The sequence below is a fragment of the Sciurus vulgaris genome (assembly GCF_902686455.1).
Source record: "Sciurus vulgaris genome assembly, chromosome: X".
Classification (NCBI taxonomy): Eukaryota; Metazoa; Chordata; class Mammalia; order Rodentia; family Sciuridae; genus Sciurus; species Sciurus vulgaris.
The window spans coordinates 104,331,959-104,356,226 of NC_136471.1; the positions used below are offsets into that span (position 1 = coordinate 104,331,959).

The following is a 24,268-nucleotide window of genomic DNA, read 5'->3' on the forward strand; positions in this document are numbered from 1 at the left end:
TTCCCATTGGGCTGCTCACTTCTCTGGTCAGAATATCGCATGGGGCTTATAGCCTTTTAAAAAGCAAATCTGTTGCACTAATAACAATGTTTGTAGGTATCTAAAACCCTTAGTGCTTCTCATCTCATACTGCCTGTACTTCCTGAGTGTGTGTGTGTGTGCGCGCATGTGTGTGTTTGCAAGTGTGGGTACTTGAGTTCAGAGATATTAAAGGTTTCTATTTTTTGACTGAAAAGCAGATAAAAAGAAGAACTGATTCCTTACCAACAAGGCATATGTCTTACAATCTGCTTCTTCTCATCTCAAAATGAAATACGACAGTTCTGAATGTTTGCAGTGGCCTGAAATGATGCCATGAAATTTGGATGGACTGAATGTGGCCATATTACTTACCTTTAAAGTGTGCATGTCTTATAAAAAATATATATGCACAGAATCATAAATTATTTTTCTCAGTTACTGGCACATACATTTAAAAAGGAAATACTGGCTTAAAACGCCAATTTCTTTCTAAATATCAAAAAAATTCTCCATAAACACAGCACAGTCATTAAAATATTAAACAAGTAGTTATTATGTCCCATGCATGCAACTTCTCTCAACTTCATACAAAATGCAATTAGAAGCATGCATTGCTTCTAATTGGGGAGAGTCCCTCACCAAGCCCAGAATCCACCAGAAAGTAATGTGGAACAGTAGGTGTCAAGGAGGCAACTGGGAGAAAGTACATTTGTCTCTTTGATCAGAAGGCCTCCTAGGAGTAAATCTTAAGTCACAATATTTGGGCTAGAAGAAACCTTCATGATTTACTCCAATAATGTTCTTTGATATTTGGGGACAATGGCCTAAAAAGGTTACATTCCTGCAAATAAAGACTCATTAACTGGCTTAAGTCTTTAGGTATCATCACCAGATCTCCTCCCTTCTTGTTCGTGAAGACAGTTTTCGAGTATCTTTCTTTTTCTTTTTCTTTTTTTTTTGGTATTGGGGATTGAACTCAGGGGCACTTTACCACTGAGTCACATCCCCAGTCCTATTTTGTATTTTATTTAGAGACAGGGTCTCACTGAGTTGCTTAGGGCCTCACTGTTGCTGAGGCTGGCTTTGAACTCATGATCCTCCTGCCTCAGCCTCCTGAGCTGCTCCGATTACAGGCACACACCACTGTGCCCAGCAGTATCTTTCTTTTCTATGCCTCTAAATTCTCACCTTGCTATTCATTACCAAGGTTCTCAATACTGGCTCCAAAGTAGAATCACCGGATGGGCTTTTTAGAAAATGTGATGCTACAGCCTCACCACCAGAGGTCCCAGTTTAACTGACTAGAGAGGGAACCCTGGCAAAGGTGTCTTCAAAAAGGTTGGCCAGGTGATTTAAACATGCACCCAGAGTTGAGGGCCATTGCACTAGACCAAAAGAAACTAATGCTTATAAGAAGTACTAGAAGCTAGACTCAGGAAGCAAGGATAGAGTGTCAGGTGACAGTAGCATATATCCCCATACAGCTTCATTATGGTTTTTCCACCAACCTGAAAGAATTGGTGGTAGCTAAAGTATCATGCTTCCTGCATGGTCTGTAGGACAGAAATGACCAAGTCATGCACCACTTCTATGAGGTCGCCAACAAAATGATTAATTCTTTGTTGCCAGTTGGGAAGGTGATTCCTTTGGAGTGGACCACCTTCACACCCATGAGTGTGTCACTAGGTGGCATTAAATATCATCACAACTTCAGGATAAACAAAGATAGGCAACATGATCCTAGTGGAATCTCTGCTTCCCCACTTTCATGACATGAAGTGACTAGGGAGTGAATCCAGGGACGCTTTACCACTAAGTTGTATCCTCAGTCATTTTTATTTTTTATTTTGAGACAGGGTCTTGCTAAGTTGCTAAGGACCTTGCTAAGTTGCCCAAGCTGGCTTCAAACTTGCTATCCTCCTGCCTCAGCCTCCTGAGTTGCTGGAATTACAGGGGTGTGCCACTGCATGTGGCTTGAAATAACTCTTTTTAAACAAAAGTTCCTTCTGAGAAGTGGTCCTTGTTAACTTTTATTTACAAAATTCTTCAACATTAACTTTCATCAATGAAACGCATAGTGAGTAGGAAATTAAACAGCTGGTCTTCCAGAATGTTAAAAATCACCTTTCAATAGTCTTCCTTTACCCACTGGGATTCAGCACTGCTTCATCTATCCTATTAGAATACAGGAAGCCAAGTATGGGTCCTGGTAGACCACACTTGCCACTTCATCAGCCCTCTGGCTTAGCTCCAACAGCACTGAGGCAGGGAGTGAAAGAAAAACATGCACCCACACTCAAGTATGGCCAAGGTCAAGGAGGCAGGAAATATTTCTCTGATGGGAACTTGGACATGACAGTCTGCTTATGTTCTGGATGATGCCTTGCCCACCCAAAGGTGGGCATCATATGCTTGAGGAGATTTCTAAGAGAGTTCAAAACTGGAACAGGACATCTTGGCAGGAGGACACCAACAGCCTACTGGTATCACTGGCCACTGCTTTCTCATTATCAACCATCACGTGATTTGTATTTTTTTTTTTTTCTTGAGGTGCTGGGGATTTGAACCCAGGGCCTAGTGCTTGCGAGGCAAACGCTCTACCAACCGAGCTATATCCCCAGCCCACGTGATTTGTATTTTTACAAAAAAGTATACTTGAGAAGGTAGTCTTTTACTGCAACATACTCACCAGCTTCAGCATCCATGGGCTACCACGGCATGTAGCAAAGCATCCAAACAGGCCAAAAACGACAATAGTGGTGCCAGTTCCGATGAGAACATAGGGAGCATTTGTGGAGTTCTCAGCAATAAGGGAGATATAGGTGCCCAGAGTAAGTTTTCCCCAGACTCCAACAGCCAACAGGATCACCCCAGTGATCTAAAAAGGGGAAAGAAGAGAGAAATCATTGAGCAAGGTGGCTCAATTTGAAGACTCAAGTTTCCATGAGCAAGATGGTGGATGCTGTAGGATTCCTTGGGCAAAAGAAAGTGTCAGAGACCATTAACTAAAACCATCACAGGGTAAAGACACTTTGATTTTGTACAATTAGATCAGCTCCACATACAGCCTCACATGCAGTTATTGTGCTAATCGGAATTCAAGCCAACAATGAGGAACTTTTATTTAACAGTTGCTTAAAAAGTATATCATAAGATCTGAGAGCTTTTCCCCAGCTGCTGCCTGACTCTGAGCTAGGTATAATTCCAGGAAGAATGTCAGCTGCCTCTTCAAAGGCATGTGTGTATATCATATGGTTTTTCTGAGGGGGGGGGGGTTGGGAGTGGGGGATTGAAGTGTATAACATACACTTTAAGGACATCCTGCATGATGTTTTAAGAACAAGGTGATTCTCTTTAACCAGTATCACAAAGAGTTCTACAAAAATAAAATATTTCAAATATTTTTAATCCTTATTAATGTGCTGCCTTATTTACAATACTGTATTCAACATAAAACAACAGAAGAATCTGAATAATTTCTGGAATTAGCTGTAATGAGATTTGTCCAATCTCACTGATCAGTCCAAAGGAAACCCCCACAGCATGTCTAAACTTTAGAATTTTGCATTTACACTCAGGGTTTCGTGCTCTGCTTGAGTCTCCATTCCCTGCAGGTCACAGGCCCCAGCAACTGGGCTGCTGAAGTCAGAGGTTGCTTCGGGCCTCTACCTATCTACCCATGTACCCATCTTCCCACAATGAAATGTCTTCTTCAGTTTATCAATATTTTGGCAACACATTCAAATGGATGGTCTTCTAATTGCTACCACTTCTGACACTGTGTGAGGCCTGAAAGAAACTCAAGCATCCAAGGATGAACTTCCTCAGCTTTGCCCCACCCTACAGTCCAATGTCTCCTATCAAACACCTCAGATACCTGCCTAGCCCACTAAAGTGAAGATGAGAAAACCAATATGATACAAATGTACACCTTGCCAAGGTTTCCTCTGTCACTCAACATGCTGTTCTTCAACATCTATGAATGAATGCCACCAAATACATTCTACACCATGAGCCAAATTACCAGGCCAGAGAAAATGCCTCTCTCCTTTACACTCTGAAAATACATTCTTTAGTTTGGAACTATCAAACTCTACTATCAGTTTGTTTCTTTGTATGAGAAAAAGAATGTACTGTGTACCTTTCCCCACTTTGGACAAGGGTGAGCTTTACCTATTTGGGGTGAAAGGTCAGCAAAACAACAAAAGATTGATGATAGTCCCTGATACCTCCCACCCCAATAGTCTCTCTACTTTGTAGAATCACCACTGTGAATGACAGCATTAAAAGTTTATATCAGAAAAAAAGAGATTGAAGAACGAGTGCTAGTTTTATTAGGAAAAGGTGAACAATTATAATGTAGTATTGAGGAGTAACTGACACTAATATTTGGGAGACAGTAGCCCAGTGGGAGTTGACTGCCAATGGGGATGGCCTTGGTGAATTAAGAAAACCAAGATCACAGACTTTGCCAAGAGTTCCAAATCCTCTGCTGACACCTGGTGGTTGCTAAAAAAATGTACCTTCCTTAAACAGCCTCTTGTGTCACTACTCCTCCAGATGGAAATATATCCAGAATTGAAATTGATCAAATTATGTTATATGCATGTATAAATATGCCACAAGGAAACACACTAGTCTGTATAATTAATATGCACTAATAAAATAAATAAATATGCTTTTTACCAACTGGAATCAAAATTTAAGAATCAACTCTCAAGTCATTAAGAATGCAATGAAGCCTATGTACAAAAGGGAAGTTATTTCTTATTATTCAATGCCTAGCACAGTCCAGGCACAGTGCTTAGTATTCACGAATGGAAATACATTTTCTATCTTTGAGTCTTAGAATGTATATTTTGTAATCAATTCTAAATACTTAAAAAATTTCTACATTAGGTAAATACTGTTAGGTAATATAAAGTGGAACCAAAGAGAAAGTTTCCCTATACTTTCCACTTTAACATTATCTGCCTAAACCTGTAAATACCACAATGTATCTGTATTGAAAAAATTCAGCTAAGGCAGTTACTGTTTAGGAAGAAAATCAGTCTCATCTGGAGACTTCTGACTCCCAAAGATTTAATAACACTTCAGATATATACAGGTATACTATGTACTACTGCTACCAGTTATTGGATAGGATTGCATCAATGAAAATGTATTATCTGATATTATCTTACATTTCTTTAACTGCAATTTCACAAAGCTCAGTTGCCACCATAACAAATCTTATATGCAGTATGTCAAAGTTTACACAAATCCAGATTTTAAGGCAGTTACATAAGACCACTTTCATGCCTTTGATTCTTTTAAATATAATTTGCCCTGGTACAATCATTGTTCTGTTTATGAAGTATATATGAAGCTGGTTTTCATTTAAAGTACAAACCCTACAATACCATTTTTTAAAAATATACATATAATGTAAACTATACAAACATTCCAGTTTTATTTTATTTTATTTTTAATTTAGAAAAGGACTCCTTTTGTGGACTTTAGCATGCCTCTTAATGTTTGCCAGTGGGTGCAAAGAAAAAACACTGTGGGCATCATATTGCCAGGGAGAAAAACAACTCAACATTCTACTCTTGAGCAGGTCAACCACTCTCAAAGGAACTCATTCTCCTCTGAATAATGTGGGGACTAAGTTAGATAGGCCCCTTCCAGCACCTGTGTGTTAGAAATCTAAGAATAACCCACAGAGGAAAGGCCTTTGCCAGTGTTGCTGTTATCATACTCAAACACTCCTGATGGAGAAGGTGTGTGTTTGGAAGCCCAAATTCCACATAAATAAGGCCTTCTGCATACACTACAGTCCATACTGTCCTGTATGCACCTATGTAGTTCCAGGAAAACAGCTGTGCTCTGTAGTTCCCAACTTTTGCTTATGATAACCATACCTAAAATTCCTATTCTTCTGGTCACTCCCTGTTCACAACCTAAACTTGTGGTCCACACTGTACCCACTCCTTCCAGCCTCCTTAAACTTATTCTGTAGTATGCCATGGTCCTGCTGTGACCTATCCCCTTCCTACGCATATCCAGGACCAAGATTTCTTTGAAGGCAAGAGCTGTCTGTGTGCCTTTCACACAATCACTACCCAGTACATGTCTGCTGGATGAAAAAGCAGTCAAGTGTGCAGTTAAGATGGGGAAAAGTGGGGCTGGTGTTGTGGCTCCGTGGTAGAGTACTTGCCTGGCATGTGTGGGGCACTGGGGCGGAGGGCACTGGGTTTGATCCTCACTACCACATAAAAATAAATAAATAAGGGGCTGGGGATATAGCTCAGCTGGTAGAGTGCTTGCCTTGCATGCACAAGCCCTGGGTTCAATCCCCAGCACTGCAATCAATCAATCAATAAAGATAAAGGTATTGTGTCCATCTACAATGTATATAAATATATATGTATAATTAAATTTTTAAAAAGGGGGAAAGTTTCATGTTAGCATTCCACCCACAGTACCCTCTGAACCTCTGTGAGAACCTCTCAGAAATGCAAGAATGTCAATCTGATTCACTGAGCAGGACAGTAATCTGGGGAAATAATGATGCTAAAGACAAAGAAGGAAGGACTCAACATACAGAGAAGAAAACGGATGTGTGCCCTTAGTGAGTGGTAGTGGTGGTGGACTTGGGGTGAGGGTTAGAAGAAATTGCCAGTGGTTGAAGAAAATAAACTATAAACAAAAGCTAGTGAGCCATGAAACACAATGAACTAGCACATGCTCACATTTTCTACTATAAATTACTTCTTACCAAGGATAGGAAATATACAAAGACAAGTCAAGGACAAAAATCATTGTCATTTGTATGATATTTTTCTTGGTTCCTCTCAACACACATTCACCCATATACACACCTGTACAAGTTCCTATAGGGGAGCTACTTCTCAAAATCTAGAAAGTCAAAGTGAAAAGCAAGGGACAGATTCTTTTGATCTCTCTCTCTTTCAAAGCAAGTTTGTATCTGAACTCTTCAGAGCCCTCAAATTCCTAAATTAATCACTAACCCATGTTATGTTTCTCAGGACAGTTTTGCTTCTTTCTCATAAGTGATTAGGAAGCAGTCAATGTTGTGGTTTGAGGAGGAGTCAGATAAGAGATCAGAGATCTCGTCACTACTTCACATGCTCCCAAATCAACCCTAAGCCAGGAGGGCAGGCCCAAGGCTCCATCAGTAGTCACCGAGTTGAGGTTCTCCAACTCTTACTCATTCCCAGCATCTCATTTCCTATGTGCTTACACCCCAGCTCAAAATTTATGGGTAACAGCGTACCACTAGCTACTACTAATTTAGGATTGGTGATGAGGCTGAATACAACTATAATTGTAGCATTCATAAAGCTAGATCAGAACTAGAAAAACGTTTGTGTAATAGTATATATTATCTTGATGTTACTTAAAGAAAACCATATGCTAAGGGGCTCCCAAAAGGCTCTGCAAGAGACTTCAGGGTTCGTTTTAATCCTAAAATTGATATTTGGGGAGCAGTCAGTAGATATCAGTGATTCCCCTTCCTTCTACTAGGTCATCCTGGCTAATGCTAGGAAGTCTCCCTGCAGACCTTGCAGTATCCTGATTCCCAAAGAAGAGCCAAGGAAGACAAGCTGCCATTTTACAATCCAGAGGCTTTTGGCTTATGCCCATTCCCTTTTCTGCAACACAGATTTTCTGATTAAATTGCTGCAGCTACACTCATGTTATGCCAGGTTTGGTTCTGAGAGGGAAAAAAGTTCCTATTCTTTCTCTCTGTATCTATACCTGGTTTGTGAATCCCACCTTCTAAATTAACATGCACATCATTCTAATGATGGCATGAATTCATATTTAACATATCATACAATTAAAGAAAAATTTAATGGAAGTCAAAAATTAATCAGAGAGATATAAAATACCTAGAAGAGACACCTTTCTGAGAAGTCATATGGGATAGAAAGCATGACATCTAAAATCTGACCGAAAGAAATGTCCAGAAGAGGCAGTAGGTGAAAAATCTCAGCTAGATTGCATTCTGGGTGAAAGTCACAATTCAATCATCCCAGAGGTCTACAGGTTAATTCATTCTTGGTGACTACACACAGAGGTATTGTCAAATATCCTTCCCTCACTCCAGATAATTCTATAACTCAGAAAAAATGCACAACATAGAAACTCCATACACATCATCTATTGTTAAAATAAAGATGCCTTACTTTTTGGGATCTTTTTGGTTTTGGTACTGGTACTGGGTATTAAATTCATGGATGCTATACCACTGAACTATATTATACCCCCAGCCCTTTTTATGCTTTTCTTTTTGAGACAAGGCCTTGCTAAGTTGCTGAGACTGGTCTCAAACTTGTGATCCTCCTACCTCAACCTCCCAAGTTGCTGGGATTATAGGCATGAGCCAAGGCACCCAGCTCAGATGTTAGATTAAGAAGTGTAACCAGCAAACAATTCTTTCAGCTAATTCTTATGTGAGTGTGTGTGCCAAGGGGTTGGGGGGGGTGAGGTGGGGGGCAAGTCTTCACAGTGTTGGGAACCAAATTTTGTGGAGATGGAGAAAGCAACCAGAAAGGCAAAGAAATCAGCAGCTTCTATAATCCTGTGATGCTCTCTTTAAACTTCAAGAAATTTAATGAGTTACAACTTGTTTTTATTATGAATTATTTGTGTGTATACTAAGTGTTTTACAATGGGCTAAGAACCAGAGTTTATTGGGATTTTTCACTGGGCTTGGGAAAGCACTCCAGCTGGGCAACAGAAAGTTACTCAATAAATTTAAAAGGTAGGTGAATGGTAGATCTCTGGGCTGGGGGTTAGGAGACCAGGGTTTACAGTTCTGTCACTAGCTATGTGACTTTGGACAGATCACCTAAGCTTTCTGTGCCTTAGTTTCTTCTTCAGTAAGATCAGGAGGTGGAAGAACCTGATTTCTAGTACCTCCTCCCAGCTCTGACATTCTGCTAAGTGACATGTTTATACACTCTGCAATAAATTTGCAGATGTGAACATATATAAGGAAATTTGTAGATATGCCTTTGGGCAAATTAGGTTTTCCTTGTGACTGCCAAACCACCAGGAGTGAGGGTAGGAGAGTCAGCTCATTTCTATACTAGAAACTCACTATTCTCCCAGGTTTCTAATGTGATGTAAGGCTCCGAGGTAAGAGAGGAAAAGAAGTATGCCCAAGGGTTCAAGAAATTTTACACAGATATCTAAAAATTCATAAGCTTACTAGCATAATCAAAGTGCCCCTTTTTACATGAAGATGACTGTCATCTTAATAGAAATAAGACATATGCTTTGAGCTACTTCTTTGTAGGCAAGTATTTGGCCACATAAGCCCATTTGCTCCATCATGGTCATGTCTGTATGTGTGAGCTGCATGTTTTGTGTGTGTGTAAGCCAGTGCATGTGACATGGCTGAGAGATAAGTGGTTTTTTTTTGTTTGTTTTTTTTTGTTTGTTTTTTTTTTTGGTACCTGGGGTTGAACTCAGGGGCACTGGACCACTGAGCCACACCCCCAGCCCTATTGTGTATATTATTTAGAGACAGGGTCTCACTGAGTTGCTAAGCACCTCACTTTTGTTGAGACTGGCTTTGAACTTGTGGTCTTCCTGTCTCAGCCTTGGGAGCCACTGGGATTATAGTCACTATGCCCGGCTGATGAATGGTATCTTTACAAAGGGATAGATGCTGAAGAGGGAGAGGAGTGAGATGATCCTAAATGCTCATTTGTTTAAATTGAATTTGAGAACCCACAGGAAATCCACAGAGCATGTGGTATAGGCCCTGTTTGCTATGTGGTTTGAGGTGACCAAAGTCCACATAGGTAACATGTTTGGAAGGCAGTTGTAGATATGGGGCTGGAGTTCAGGAGGGTGTCAAAGTGGCAGGTGAGAGCTGAAGCCATAAATGACAGCTGAGGGAACAATGTATCTCAAGAAACAAAAGCCGATGTAGTGAGAAGGTCAAGGGCTAAGGCTTGAAGAAAACCATCACTAGAAAGAAGAGACATAGGGCTGGGGAGATAGCTCAGTTGGTAAAGTGCTTGCCTTACAAGCACAGGGCCCTGGGTTCGATGCCCAGCACCACAAAAAAAAAAAAAAGGAAGACACACAGAACAGAGTAGATAAATCTATGGAGGTGGCTATCAATGGAAGAAGATGTAGAAGAAAGTCACTTTCTTCTTTTTTGCTCCATTAAAGACTTATATGAAACCAAACATCAGCACAGTTCATTGACCATGGGGAGAAGGGCATTCATGAGCTGACATGGTTCTCTTTACTTACACTCCCAGAAAGGCCCACAAGATTATGTTCTGATTTTAAACATATTACATCCTATAGTCAATTCATAGACTTCAAGTTTCAGGAGCTAGGTCATGAGCCTAGAGCAATTGGTTACACTTGGATTTTATCAGTGGCATATAACCAGCATTAGACATGCAGATTGCCTAACAGATCACAGATGATTTTGAAGATTACTGTAAAGGGCTTATGATGGACACTATGAAAACAGACATTCCAGCTATAACTGTGCGTCCCTCATAGGTTCTTCACATAGGTAGTGAAGGAAATGATCATTTCATGGAAAATGGCCGTAGGCATGCTGTAAGTCCAGCAAACAATGTTTCCTTCTTCCAATTATCTCTGAAGTTGTAACCACTACTTTGTACCAGTCATGTTGCATATTTGTGCTTTAATTTGTCATCTATATTCACAGAACAGGCCCCAGTGACATCTACAGGGGCTCTTCTACTTCTAGAGTTCTTTACATTTCTTTGAAATGCCCAAAGGTCCTCAGAGGGGCTAAGATCAAGCCAACTGTTAACTAGGATACCAAACAAGTTTGCCAAGGCCCTGCAGTGAGTGGGATCTGTACTTAGCCTTGGCGAGTCTAGCTGGAAGCATCAGGGAAGAATGGTAAAGGTAGGATCTTCTGAGCCCCTTGGCATTACTTTTATTTATAAGCACTGATGAGTTCTCCTTGAAAATGTTTAAGACAGGACTTAGAATTCAGATCTGCAGTGATAGGGAGGGTCTTCCTCCAACTTCAGGTGTTCAAGAGCACATCAGAGGAAGAAAGAATGAGCAAACCAGAGCTTAAAATTTTCTAGATGTAGCTCACACCTCTACTTTCAAAATGACCCAGATATATAAATAGACATCACATAGGTGAATGCCTATTAGGAATTAGGGCCAGCAAAGCCACTTACCAGGAGATTTATGTACTTAGAAATCAGGACCAGCTGTAGTAGCTAAAGTGACAGAAGCTTAACATTTGGGGGATTCCCTCTTTGTCACACCTCCTTCATGAAACCCCCAAGCTGATCTCACTTGTACTGAAAATCTGTTGGTGCACTTTAACCCACAGAGAGGCCACATGAGTGCCAGGAATACTAAGTCTTAGTGTCACTGGCATTTGGCCAACCACCACTGACTGAAGGAAGAGCTGTGGGGAAATGACTGCTTCCCTTGCTTCCATTTCTCAGGTGACCAGACCTATGAAAATATGGGACAAATCCCACTTTAAGAAAAGATACTCTTAAATGTCAGAATAAGTTTATAAATAAGAGCTAAAACTACATTAATATTGAAGGTTTCTGCTGACCACATTTACCCTGTCCTGTACTGCTAATTGTGTACACATCAAGATCTCAAGAGTCCTATGAAAGAAAATCCAGTCCTTTACCTCCTTTATATCCACCAAAGCCTCAGCCACATCCTCTGCCTGATTTTCCAAGACATGTCATTCAAATATTCTGTCCTAGTATCCATGTGAGCAGAATCACTGCTTGTCTGATTATGAGTCCAAGTTTTTAATTTGAAAACCAATCAATCTGCCTATAGTACAATGTCCCTCTGGAGCCCATAGTGGGAGCTTGACAAATACAGAATGAATTAGTGATGAGCTCTTCTTCAGATTCAGCTCCTTACAGTGGCTGTGTCCTCAGGAGTTATCGGATGAGAATGAACCTGGATAAACTAATCCTAACAACTATACCATAAATATTAAATTAAATGCTAATCTTGACAGAACAGCACGTGTGTTGCTCATAATCATGTTGTTGAACACATTTAGCTCTCCTAGAGTCCCGTTATTTTCAAAAGGGAGTATTTTCTTTCCATAGGTTGTCTATAGGATTATCATCTTCCGAATACCAAAACAAATTCAGTTCATATGCATATATATACCTATATGTGTGTATATATGTGTATATGTATATATATGTGTACATATGTGTGTATATGTACATATATAAAGTAAACAGGCCAAGTGTGGTGGTGTACACCTGTAATCCCAGCTGCTCTGGAGGCTGAGGCGGGAAGATCACAAGTTCAAAGGTAGTCTCAGCAACTTAGGCCCTAAGCAAATTAGCAAGATCCTGCTTCAAAATAAAACCAAAAAGGGCTGGGGATGTGGCTCAGTGGAAAAGAAGACCTCTAGGTTTGATTCCCAGTACCAAATAAAGTAAACAAGAAGCTGCTAGAGCTCAGATGAAAAGGAAGTCACTGAATTTCCATGTTGTCTGTGCTATGAGTGGGTGGGGTGGCAAATTCGTGCCTTCTTTTAGGTGAAACCAAAGCTGATGGGACATAATTTCAGAAAAGGACGTAAAATTAAATGAGAGAAAAGCAGGGGCAGAAAACATGTATGCAGTATTCTGGAACAAGTATTCTGATATAAACAGTGAGGCGGGGCTCTCCATTTTGGTGGTCCTAACTTTGTCTTGAGGCGATCTAAGGAAAAGCAAACAAAAAGCCCACTTCTATTAGTGATTTATTTCCTCCCAACACTCCCATATCCACACTGTACCCACATGTGATACTGCCACCAAGTCAGATGTAAAGTCAAGCACTGTAAATATTTCAGACAACAGCACCACATATATGACAGTGGTCCCATAAGATGATGTTACCTATTGACATCGCAGCCTTCTTACTTTGGGTTAGTACACTCCGCTGGATTTCCAAAATCTCTCATTTCTCCAAGTTTCTATTCCTCAAAGAGCCCTTCCCTGATGACCCTATTTAAAATTAGAGTCTTGCACTCCAGCAGGGCTCCTGCTTTATTTTTCTCATCTGCACTTGTTGCCTCTGCACTGTTGATTTACTTATATTGTCTGTCTCCCAAAATGCATGCAAGCTCTGTGAGGGCAGGGTATTGCCTTATTTATTGGTATATCCCCAGGGACAAGCAATGCCTGTTCATAGTAGGTACTCAGTGTATATTTACTAAATGATTGAATATGAGAGGTGGGTGAGCAAGTGCAAGCTTCAGAGTCCATGAACTCTATCTTCACTACTGAGTGGGGAGTCCAAATAGTGGGCACAATTCCTAGAAGACCCGTGCAGTTGTGCTCACATAAAAGCCTGTGCTTTGGCCAATTCACTTTCTAATCCAGCCCACTGCTTCATACATGTCTGTTTTTGGCCACAAGGGGGACTAAATGAGAAAGCACGGGAATGGTTCCTTCTAATCCATCACCACTAATGGAAATGTAATTTGAAGTTCTAACATCCTAAAACTCCAAGGGGTCTGTAATTGATGGTTAGGAGCCAAAAGAATGAACAGTGCTTATGCCAGAAAGAGTTATCTCCCTTTTAAAAAGTTTATAATCCGGGAGCTTACTCTCTGCTGGGTCCTATGCTAAGTGCTTGAATGCCTTATCTGCCTCAATCCTCCCTCCTGGTAACCCTATGAAACTTGCCTTAGGTCATTATCACTAAGTGGCAAAATAGGTACTCAAAGCCCTGGCTTTCAACCCCTGCCTTTCCTTAATATCCTCTTCAACCTGTCTGCAACCTGTCCATCTCCCAAATCCCTATACCAAACTTCCATAAGAGTTTAGATGCTTCATCCATCTGGCAGTAGATTTGTGCCTGACAAATCAAGGATAGTGTTCAAATCAGAGTCTGAGAATTTGATTGCCATAATCAAAAACTAAAATGCAGGATGATCATTAATTCATTTCTTTGAAAATGCTGTCCATTATTTTCTCCCTTTCAAGCATGTAAATCTATAGAAATGGAGACATGTTTCACTCCAAGCCATATTAATACTTTAAAAGCCAATATGGGGAACAAAGATCTTCATGTATATTTGAGATGAACCAGGAATGTTAAATATGAGAAGCACTAAGCATAAACTTATGGAAGGACCAATCTTAAGAATTAGTAGAGCTTGACATACGAACAAAAGCTATAGTGTCTTGTGTACTGTTTTCCTACCAACACCTTCTGGGGAAAAAAAAGGTTTAAGGAATAAAATATTCTAGTTTGGACACTGAAAAGAAAAACAAGAGACAACAGTTTAAATATACATTAGGAGAACCCTCTCTGAAGCTGTGAAATCATTTGTCTTTCAAAGTAGCCCAAAAGAGATGGGCCACGTCACCAGCTAAGGCAATGGCATCAAATCTGCTCACCCTACAACCTGGAGAAGATGACTGGTCATTCAAGAACAAAGGGCAAAAAAGTCTGGAAACAGTTAACTCTGTGTGTGTGTGTGTGTGTGTGTGTGTGTGTGTGTGTGTGTGTGTGTAAGAGAGAGAGAAAGAGAGAGAGACAGAGAGACAGACAGAGAGAGAGAGAGAGAGAGAGAGAGAGAGAGAGGACATTTATCAAGCAGTATTATGCTCCTTATATTTGTGACACATCACATTTGTTCTTGATCAGTTTTGCAGATGCAAACCTGAGGTTTTGAAAGGTTTAACAACTTGGTCAAAGTCATAGAACTAATAAGTGGTACAGCTCAGAGTCAAATCCATTTCTGTTCAACCTGAAGAGAGCAATGCCTCCTGCAGCACTATACACCAATGTGGGCAGGACCTAGGGCTGAGTTCCTCTTCATCCAATATTACCCAGTCACCCACTCTGTGTCATAAAGAGAAGCCCAACTCTCTTTGCACTGCCTAAGGGTTTACTGAGAGTGAGTAATGAGGAAGCCAACACCCTGAACCAATTTCCACAGTGAGTTTTCTAGGCAATGGTTTGGTTCAGTTTGGTTTGGTTTGGTTTGGTACCAGGGATTGAACCCAGGGCACTTAACCACTGAGCCACATCCCTAGTCCTTTTTTGTATTTTTATTTAGAGACAGGGTCTCTTTAAGTTGCTTAGGACCTTGCTTAAGTTGCTGAGGCTGGCTTTGAACTCAAGATCCTCCTGCCTCAGCCTCCCAAACCACTGGATTTACAGGCATGTGCCACCACATCTAGCACTTAGGCAATTTTAAATTGTCAATAACCAGACAAGATGAGACAAGGCAGGATGGCCAGAACAGACTCTACAGATTGACCCTGTGGATGCTGGCCTCATCCTTTCTCCTTTCCTGGGGCATATTTCCTGAGTCCCCCGCTGGGCATGCTCCAATGACAAATTAAGCTATATTCCAGAATATTATTTATACATTACTTGTTTGGAACGAAAACTGCATTTTCATTGGGAAACAGTGTTACACATGGTAGCTGTGTTTCTAGGCCAATACTCAAAAGTGTATATTTAAGCCACTATTAGGGAAAGTTATAGGGAAAGAGATTTTTGGCTCAATTCAAGAATTTTACTTTCTAATAATAGGCACTGCCCAAATTGGAGTGAGCTGCCTTGGGAGGTGTTACAACAGAAGGTAAATAGTTTTCTGGGTATCCCCACAGAGACTCCAGAGGCAGGACACAAGGACAGAAGTCCTATAGAGGGTAAGTCAGCAGGAAAGACTGAATTGCACTGATTCTCAAAAGCTGTTCTCATCCCAACTATTGTCTGGGAAGTCTTGTGATTTTCCTAGACAATTATCTCCCTGGATTTTCATACATGAATGAATAGGAGCTTTAGTAACACAGGAACCAGGGAAACCATTTTCCCAGATCCTGAGTTTCATTTCCTTTGATCTCCAAAAGGAAATTCTGTCACATGAAGAGCAATAGAAATAACTGTTCAGTGTAATGAGGTTGCAACTGAAATGAGCTGTGTTCTACACTTGAAGGAGCATTTGCCCTGTTACTTTAATACCTCTATTTTCCCTAGGCAAATATGCTTTCTCTCCTGTCTCAGCTAGAGTCAGAAATCCTGCTTGACTTTAAGACTCAGTGAAACTAAAGCTGGTTAAATTTAAATTTATAGAATTATACAGGCGACTTTCATACTTTTCACATACAGACAAGGATTCTCTCCAAAATGTGACATTCGCATTGGAATTAGAAAAAGTGGCCATTAGTAATGGTCTGCTACACCAGTGTTAGCTGAAAGTGACTGACCCACTGACCAGAGATCTATTTCTATAAAACAATTACATAGCTCCTTAGATGGTCATAGGGCAAATCCAACTCCAGTTTTTATCCCTACATAATACTGCTGCTGAGCTTGCACTTACAAGGTGTGTGCTGGTTCTCCCTCCTTGGCCCTATCACTGTCTGGCTAGGTCATAGTTGCACTTCAAAGCACAATTCAAATCTCCCGTCTACCAAGAGGTCTTTTGTGACATTCAAAGATAGTAATTTTCCTCCTCTGAATGCGCTTAGGATTTTCCACTTTTCTTTTTCTTTTCTTTCTTTCTTTTTTTTTAAGTACCAGGGATTGAACCCAGGGCCACTTAACCACTGAGCCCTTTATATATTTTATTTAGAGACAGGATCTCACTGAGTTGCTGAGGGCCTTGCTAAGTTGCTGAGGCTGGTTTTGAACTCGAGATCCTCCTGCCTCAGCCTCCCGAGCTGCTGGAATTACATGTATGTACCACTGCGGCTAGGCCCACGTATCTATCATAAGTGGCAATTCACCTTGCATTTTAAGATTTTGACCATCTTGTCTGCATTTCCAGTCACATGCTTCTCAAAACTAGACAAGTCCCTCATGTGATTATGTGTACACACACACACACACACACACAGACATAACCATCCTGTGGCATTTAGTGTTTGCTTTTGATAATGAAACATGACCAGAAAGAGTGCTTTTTGATCACAGGTAGCCATCATTTAGGAGACATCCATTTCTACTTTAGGCTGAAATATTCAAAGAACATGGGATAAGAGAGGCAGGTCCTGGGGCTTGAGAAGTAAAAAGGCTAGGGACACAGGACAGTCAAATGTGGCGCCAGTATTAAAAGCTGTTGCATTACTTAAATGTGTTTAGGGGGGAAAATAACTACTTTGGTCTTAGGCAAATTAGTAGTTTGGAAAAGCACAGCTTGGTAATCAGGCCCCTAACTCAGAGGCCATTGATATAAGCCTCCTTCCTCCTCCAAAGTTACCACTGGTAATTTACTTTAGAGTGCTAGTCTGTTCAGGAAAAAGTGTAGTCCTTCCCTTCTGGCAGTATTGGCTGAAAGTGACTGGACCACTGACCATTCCCTAAAATAGCATGTAATGGGCTGAGTCCTATTGTACAAGTTAATACACAAGGATGTGTTTTCCTGGGCACAGAGAAGTCCCTGTAATCTTAGTGTATGTTTGGACATGAAGTCAAGTATCCTATGAAGCACTAGCATGTGTGAATGACTATGACTAACTAGGCTACTATGGCTCACTGGCAGGGTAAAGTAGCAGGTCCCACATATTCTGATGCTGAGCTCAATGTGTCATAGTTTTTGCTAAACCATTCTCCCAACTCATTTTTGCCTTGTATTATTCAATCAGCAAGCATCTTAACCACAGATCATGAGGCTACAGGAAAGAGAAGTCAAATGAGCTACTCTGAGCATAGGGATGGTTTCCCCAGGGCCACAGGCATCTTGTGGGGAACCAAAAGCAACTGGCAACTCCAGGGACAGCCAGAGGAGCTACTCTTTCCCTCCCCGACAGAAAAGGCTCTGGGAGGGGCTGGGGAGATAGCTCAGTCGGTAGAGTGCTTGCCCTGCCATATTCCCCTCTATCCATGCAGACTGGCTTTCTCTGTACAATGGCAAAAGTCTAACGTTAAAGTACCTCCCAATTCAAATATCCAACAGAGACTTATGAGCAGTCTTGGACAGTAATTTTAACTTCATGGAAGAGATAATCCAAGGGACAGTCTCAGGTCAGGTGACCTCTTTGATGCCATCAGCTGTGATGGTGCAGGGTCATGTCCCAATACCCCATCTTATCAGTCAGTGGTAGAACACATACTCAGAATGAGCTGTCAGCAAAGCAACCCACTGATTAACACGCCTGTCACCATAAGACTTAGCTATCCCTTTGCTCCTGGAATACAGGAAAGGGACTGCGAAACAGTGCAGGTGTTCAGCCTGACTTGAAACACTTTGCAGTCTGTGCGGTCCCAGAAAATGCTGGTGGCAGACCCATGACCAGCACAACCCTCTGGCTCAGGTCCTTGACCACACTTTATGCTCCATGCCAAGTGACCTCAAGCAAATGAAGCCACTATACTCAAGTAATGGCTTGCTGCCAACTCACTACACTCTATGGACCATTTAAAGCAGGCCTATCTTAAATGATCCAATGGCACTGGTGGGATTCTTTGGAAATCCTCTCACCTGCACTGGGCCTTCCACTACATCCGGATAATTACTGCCTCCTGACTTGTGAGCTCAGCTGCCAATACAGGAGCAGAGATTCTCCCAAATAAGAATGAGGGATGAGCTGGGGTTGTAGCTTAGTGGTAGAGCGCTTGCCTGCATATTTGAGGTACCGAGTTTCGTCCTCAGCATCACATATGATTAAATAAAATAAAGGTCCATCGACAACAAAAAATATTTCAAAAATTATTTAAAAAAAGATAAGGGCTTAGCTGTCAGGAAAGATGCAAACAATATAGTATAGGAAGCAGTGTCACACTGCCATGATATATTAACATATTCATTTAGGAAGCAGAAAGAACCTAAGAACCAAGGACACATAGTCATCCCTCAGTATCCATAGGAGATTGGTTCCAGGATCCCCAGTGGATGCCAAAATCCACACATGTCCTAGTCCTTTATATTAAAAAGCACAATATTTGCATATAACCCACATATATTCTTCTGTATACTTTAAATCTCTAGATGACTTAGAATACCTAATACAATGTAAATGTTATGTATATAGTTTCACACTGTATTCTTTAGGGAATAATGACAAGGAAAAAAATCTGTATGTGTCCCAAATATATGCAATTCTTTCTTTAAAAAATATCCTTGGTCCACATTTGGTTGAATCCATGGATGCAGCAGGGGTATCCCTTCCCTAACAGGAATAACACAACTGTCCTCTGTTAATTCTTCAGTTATGAGAAAATGCAAATGCCTAAACTAACCTATGGCGAAAGAAGTCCTAACAGTGACCATCCATGGGAGTGGCAGGGACAGGAAGGGTAATGAAAATGTTCTTTATCTCAATTGGGGTATGTTGTGAGGGAGAAGTTCGAGGCACAAGCAGAAAAAAAAAGTGAAGAAATGTTAATATACAATCATTAGAGATAGCAGAAGGAAGATATTGGATCTTGAATTTTATGCAAAAAGTCAAGTTAAAATATCCTCTAACAATCTGTAAAGTGTTTTACAGTTTAAAAAGCATTTTGATTTATCAAATTCCAGGAGCACCACTATGGCATTCTACACATAGGACATCACTGAATAAATGCTTATTTTTCTCAATATATTTGGTACCTTCTAGAAAGTAGTACTGTGAAGAATAGAATTCTACATGCAAAATTCTGTTTCATAGACTAAAAGGTATCTCAGTAAACCTCAGGACAAAATCACCGTGATGGTTTATGTATTAAGTACATGAGCTGTCTCACTTTAATCCAAATGGGAGAATAATTTACAGAGCTTAATTAAAGAATTCGAGCTAGCAAAACCAACCTGTAGAAACTTCTGTTAGAATAGTGAGCCTAATTTTTAAAAGTTTTTATTAATGCACTATTATTATGCACAATATTGGGGTAATTTTGACAAAATCATACAAGCATGGAATGTAATTTGCTCCAATGCAGTCCCCAGTTCTTCCCCTTTCCCTTCCCTCCTCCTCCCTGTTTCTTTTCTTCTACTCTACTGGTCTTTCTTCAATTTACTTACAATTTCTTAAATTAGTGCTTCATAGATGTACATGAAGGCAAAATTCATTGTACTAAATTAATAAATGTACATAGCATAATTCAGTCAATTTGAGCATAATTTTTTAAACGTACGCATTTCCTGCCAAGTGTAATTGGAAGAAAGATCATAGACAGGGCAGAACTGTCCAAACTGTAAAGCCTGTCTTCTCACCCAGTACACCCCTAATTCTCATCACAGGTCACATGGTTTTCAGGTTGCATTACCTTAGAGATACAGATCAGGACTATTCTAAGTGGACTGCTAGGGAATATAAGCACTGACCTCAGTGAGGGACCATGAACTGAGAAAACCTGCTTTCCTGCAGCCACGAATCTCTGGCAATGTAAAGACACAAATATCCCAGAAGTAAAGATGAAAGCAATGAAGTTGCTGGGCTGCACCTGTACTTTCTCTCTTACAGGCAGAATTTTAAAACTTAAATGACATCCCCAAATCCTATTGCCTTCGAGCAATTTTTGAAATTTATAATCTTTCCACACCACATGAATGCATATAATTACAGTATATAAATAACACATCATTATACACTTGAACTGGGAAGTAATTAGAGTTTCTTCATTTTTAAAGTGATATTCCTTTTGGTCAGCATATTACAGCTCATGTCCTCCTTTAAGATTATCTGGAAGTTCAAAATCTCTTCCAAGCAATAGGATTGTGAACACACTTTTCTCCAACTACATCCACCTCCTTCCTTTGGTTTCTGACATCTGTGAAGAACCTATTCTATGTGTATTCATCCCCAGAAGTCTTTCTGAATGATTCCACTGCCATCTCAGGGAAAGAGTAAAAATGAACACTACTTTTACAAAATCCCACAGCTACACACATTAAGATTTGCATGAGTCAAACTGCCAAACAAAATTTACTAACTGAAGACATAGCTACATCCTCTCTGTCACAAAATCCTGCAGCCTTTTCTCTAATGAACATAAAAGACAGAAAACATTCTGTGCAATTATATCTATACTTTGTTACATGACTTTTTCCCAAGTTTTAACATCTTTATAAACATCATTAGAAAGCACACCAACTATTACTTGCTAAAAATCAAAGTTTTAAAACTGTTTGACCAATATAGTCAAGAATTTGCCAGATCAGCAACTCATTACCACAGGAATGACAAGTACACTGACTTAAACATAAATTAGGCAGTCACCAAAACCAAACAAAAAAACTTATTCTTTCAAATTTCTCATGAATAAACTAGCTTGACTTTACTATTTCACAGGGTAGATGACTGGTTTACATAGATAATATGGCTCATAGACTTGGCAGGTACTCAGTTCTGGTAAGCAGGAAAATGTTAAATAAAAGCTGCGGTTTTCCCACTGTTATTTTATTATTATTAATATTGTTATTATTTAGCATGTCCAAATATTTCCATAGCCATACATACTACCAAAAATCTATACTGCCTAGAATTCTTTCATATTTTGAATTGCCTCTTGGGAAAGTCTATTCTGTTAAGTATCTAGACAGTTAGGAATCCAGAGATCTGCCCTGCCTTTTAGGTAAAATAAACCATAATGTTTTGCAACTAGAGAATTCTGACCTCGTTATTTTCTGCACAGCCATTTCTAGCTCACTTCTCAAGAGAAAGCTTGCTGTCATTAATTTGTAATCATTGACAGTAGTGGCTTTAAATTGAGCTCTTGGAAATGGCACAAAGCTTGTCAGCTCCTTCATCCACAGCTTGGTTATAGGATGGATGTTGGATGTTTAGTCAAGAGAGACAGACCAAGTCGGGCAGCAAGAGTTATGCAGGGAAGAACTAAACAAGTGCAGAAACCAGCAAGGGTCCCAAGGCTGCCCCTCTCCATTATCAGCAGGAACAGAGTGAGAGGCAGGAGGCTAACAGCCCAGGAAAACAGGCCCAGGCGTCAACCTTCTGGGTTAGAATAACCCTGTCTACATGTCATACCAGCTAGGAGACCTTTGACGATGACCTCTGTGTGCATTCCTTCATCTGCATCTTGGGGACAGTGATGATCAAGTACTTACTTCACAGGGTCAATAAGAGGATTGAATTAATTCATCAAATGAATTAAAATCCTTAGAATAAATAGCTGGTGTATCAGAAGCATTCAATCGATGTCAGCTACTGTTTTAATCAACATCATCACTCGAATCAAATTCCACAATTTCACAAATGAGAAGACTGAGGCCCAGAGAAGCCAAATATTGACCTGATATCACACAGTGGGTTATACACAGAGCTAGGACTAGAATCCAAGTCATTTATTTATCCATACAGAGTCCTTCAGAATGCTGCCTTTGGAGGTCTCTAAATAACTATTACTGAGAGTTTCTGGGGATCATGGGTAGACTTACCAGGACTATTTACAGTGACAAAATTTAACTTATTCTAAAATTCAAAATTCATTAAGGAAATGCAAAACATATAAATCAAAAGGGACACATTAAATAACTGAAGAACCTGACAAGGGTATACTGTATGCAGATTGATTGTCACACTAGTGTACTTCTCCCTCTTGCTAATCACCTTCCAGTCGATCACACAAGATTGAGATAAAGATTTAATATCACAGACCACCACCAGAACAACTGTGTTACTATTTCTTAAACTCAAGCTCAGAAGCATCAGCACTTCTCAGCAAAATGTTCCCCCAAACAGGCACTGCAGAATGATTTTAGCCTATACATCACCCTATTGACTCAAAACCTTTCTCCTGTGCATAGTTTACTGAGGTCAGTAGAGTCTATGAAAGTGGCAAGTTTGGGCTCTGCTAATTTTATCACACCCGCAGGAGCCATATGTCCCATACCAAGAGCAACATTCATGCTGTCAGAGTGAGATACCATCCTTCCTGCCTTTTCTTCCCATCATCTTTCATTCATTGCCATCAAAGGAAAGTGGGTATAATTCTAAGTTTGCAATGAATTTCTTCACGTAGACTTAGTCTTCTGGTGGCTGATGTATGTCCTCCCATGTCCGGCTTCCATATCAGTAGTTTTGCTTTCCTTAGTAAAATAGGGGAAATTCTATTTTATTATAATCTAAAACTTAATTCCATGCTTAAATACTTTCTGCTGAGTCCTACCAACAAACCACTTTGTAGAAATGCATTTCCCTCATGACCTTGTTTGGTCTATTGATGCATACTTTTTTTAACTGAACAAACAGCCTTGCCTCTATACCTTTGCTCACACATCCTCCCCAACTGGAAACAATCAATATTCTACCCATCCTTTAAAGCCCAACTTGGGTCATATTTCCCCCCAGGATTTAAATCCACTGCACTCAAATCTGATGTTGCAATAGTATTCAGTCAGCTGAAGTCTCCTCCCCAACCCATCATACCATTTAGTGCCTCTTCTCGTTGTTTGCCTGGGCACTTTTTTTTTTTATGGGATGAAAACTTTAATTAAACCTTTTAGTGAAGTGTTAACATCTGAAATTTAAGAAAGCAAATACAATCTCACTAGTATACATACAGCAAATATGATATGCAAACTGCAAGAGATTATAGGAAGATACACTTATGATTCACTTCCTTTCCAAGGCCACCCTTAGCAAAGCGAGATGTTTTCAAAAAAGACAGGAAAACCAGGGAAAGGGGCTGGGGAGATAGCTCAGTTGGTAGAGTGCTAGCCTTGCAAGCACAAGGCCCTGGGTTCGATCCCCAGCACCAAAAAAAAAAAAAAGGAAAACCAGGATATTTCAGAAGGGGAGGTTAAACTAATGCTTTTTCTAAGGTCCTGAGAGGATGAAACCTATCGTTGCAACCTAAGCCATCTGACTTACTTTTAAACATGCAGAAATTTTAGGTGTTTCATACTTACCCACAAAACTTTGAAACTTTTGCAGAGAAATTTTGAAGTCACTAAAAATTCCTAGACGATAAACATCTTTATAAGGCCAGCATGTAAGTACATAAAATCTTAAAATGGACCCACAGTTTTCAAATCCAAATTCATTTTTTAAGATTAATATGAAAATTGGGTTACTGATACCTTAGAATCTAAGGAAATCTATAGACACTTCCATAGGAATAGTTCACATATGGACACACACAAATTTGTTCAAGAGCATCAAAGACTCCTCGAAGCTCACAGAGTTCCTTAGATATAGAGCCACTAGTTCATTTATAAACTGATAAATATTCAATGTTGTGTCAACTTGCTAATAAAATTTTGGGTCAATATTTGGCCTCTCTAGGCAATGTCTATGATCACCTCAAGCTCAAAGAAGATTTCAGGAAG

The 24,268-nt window shown here is 40.1% G+C and overlaps 1 protein-coding gene across 1 annotated transcript in view; it reads right to left on the bottom strand.

Annotated features, from left to right (window-relative positions):
• TSPAN7 (tetraspanin 7) overlaps positions 1–24,268 on the bottom strand; it is a 123,897-nt gene that overhangs the window by 20,131 nt on the left and 79,498 nt on the right. Inside the window, exon 2 of the mRNA XM_079122969.1 lies at positions 2,711–2,899. Within this exon, the coding sequence (XP_078979095.1) occupies positions 2,711–2,899 (189 nt within the window). The remainder of the gene's footprint in view (positions 1–2,710; positions 2,900–24,268) is intronic.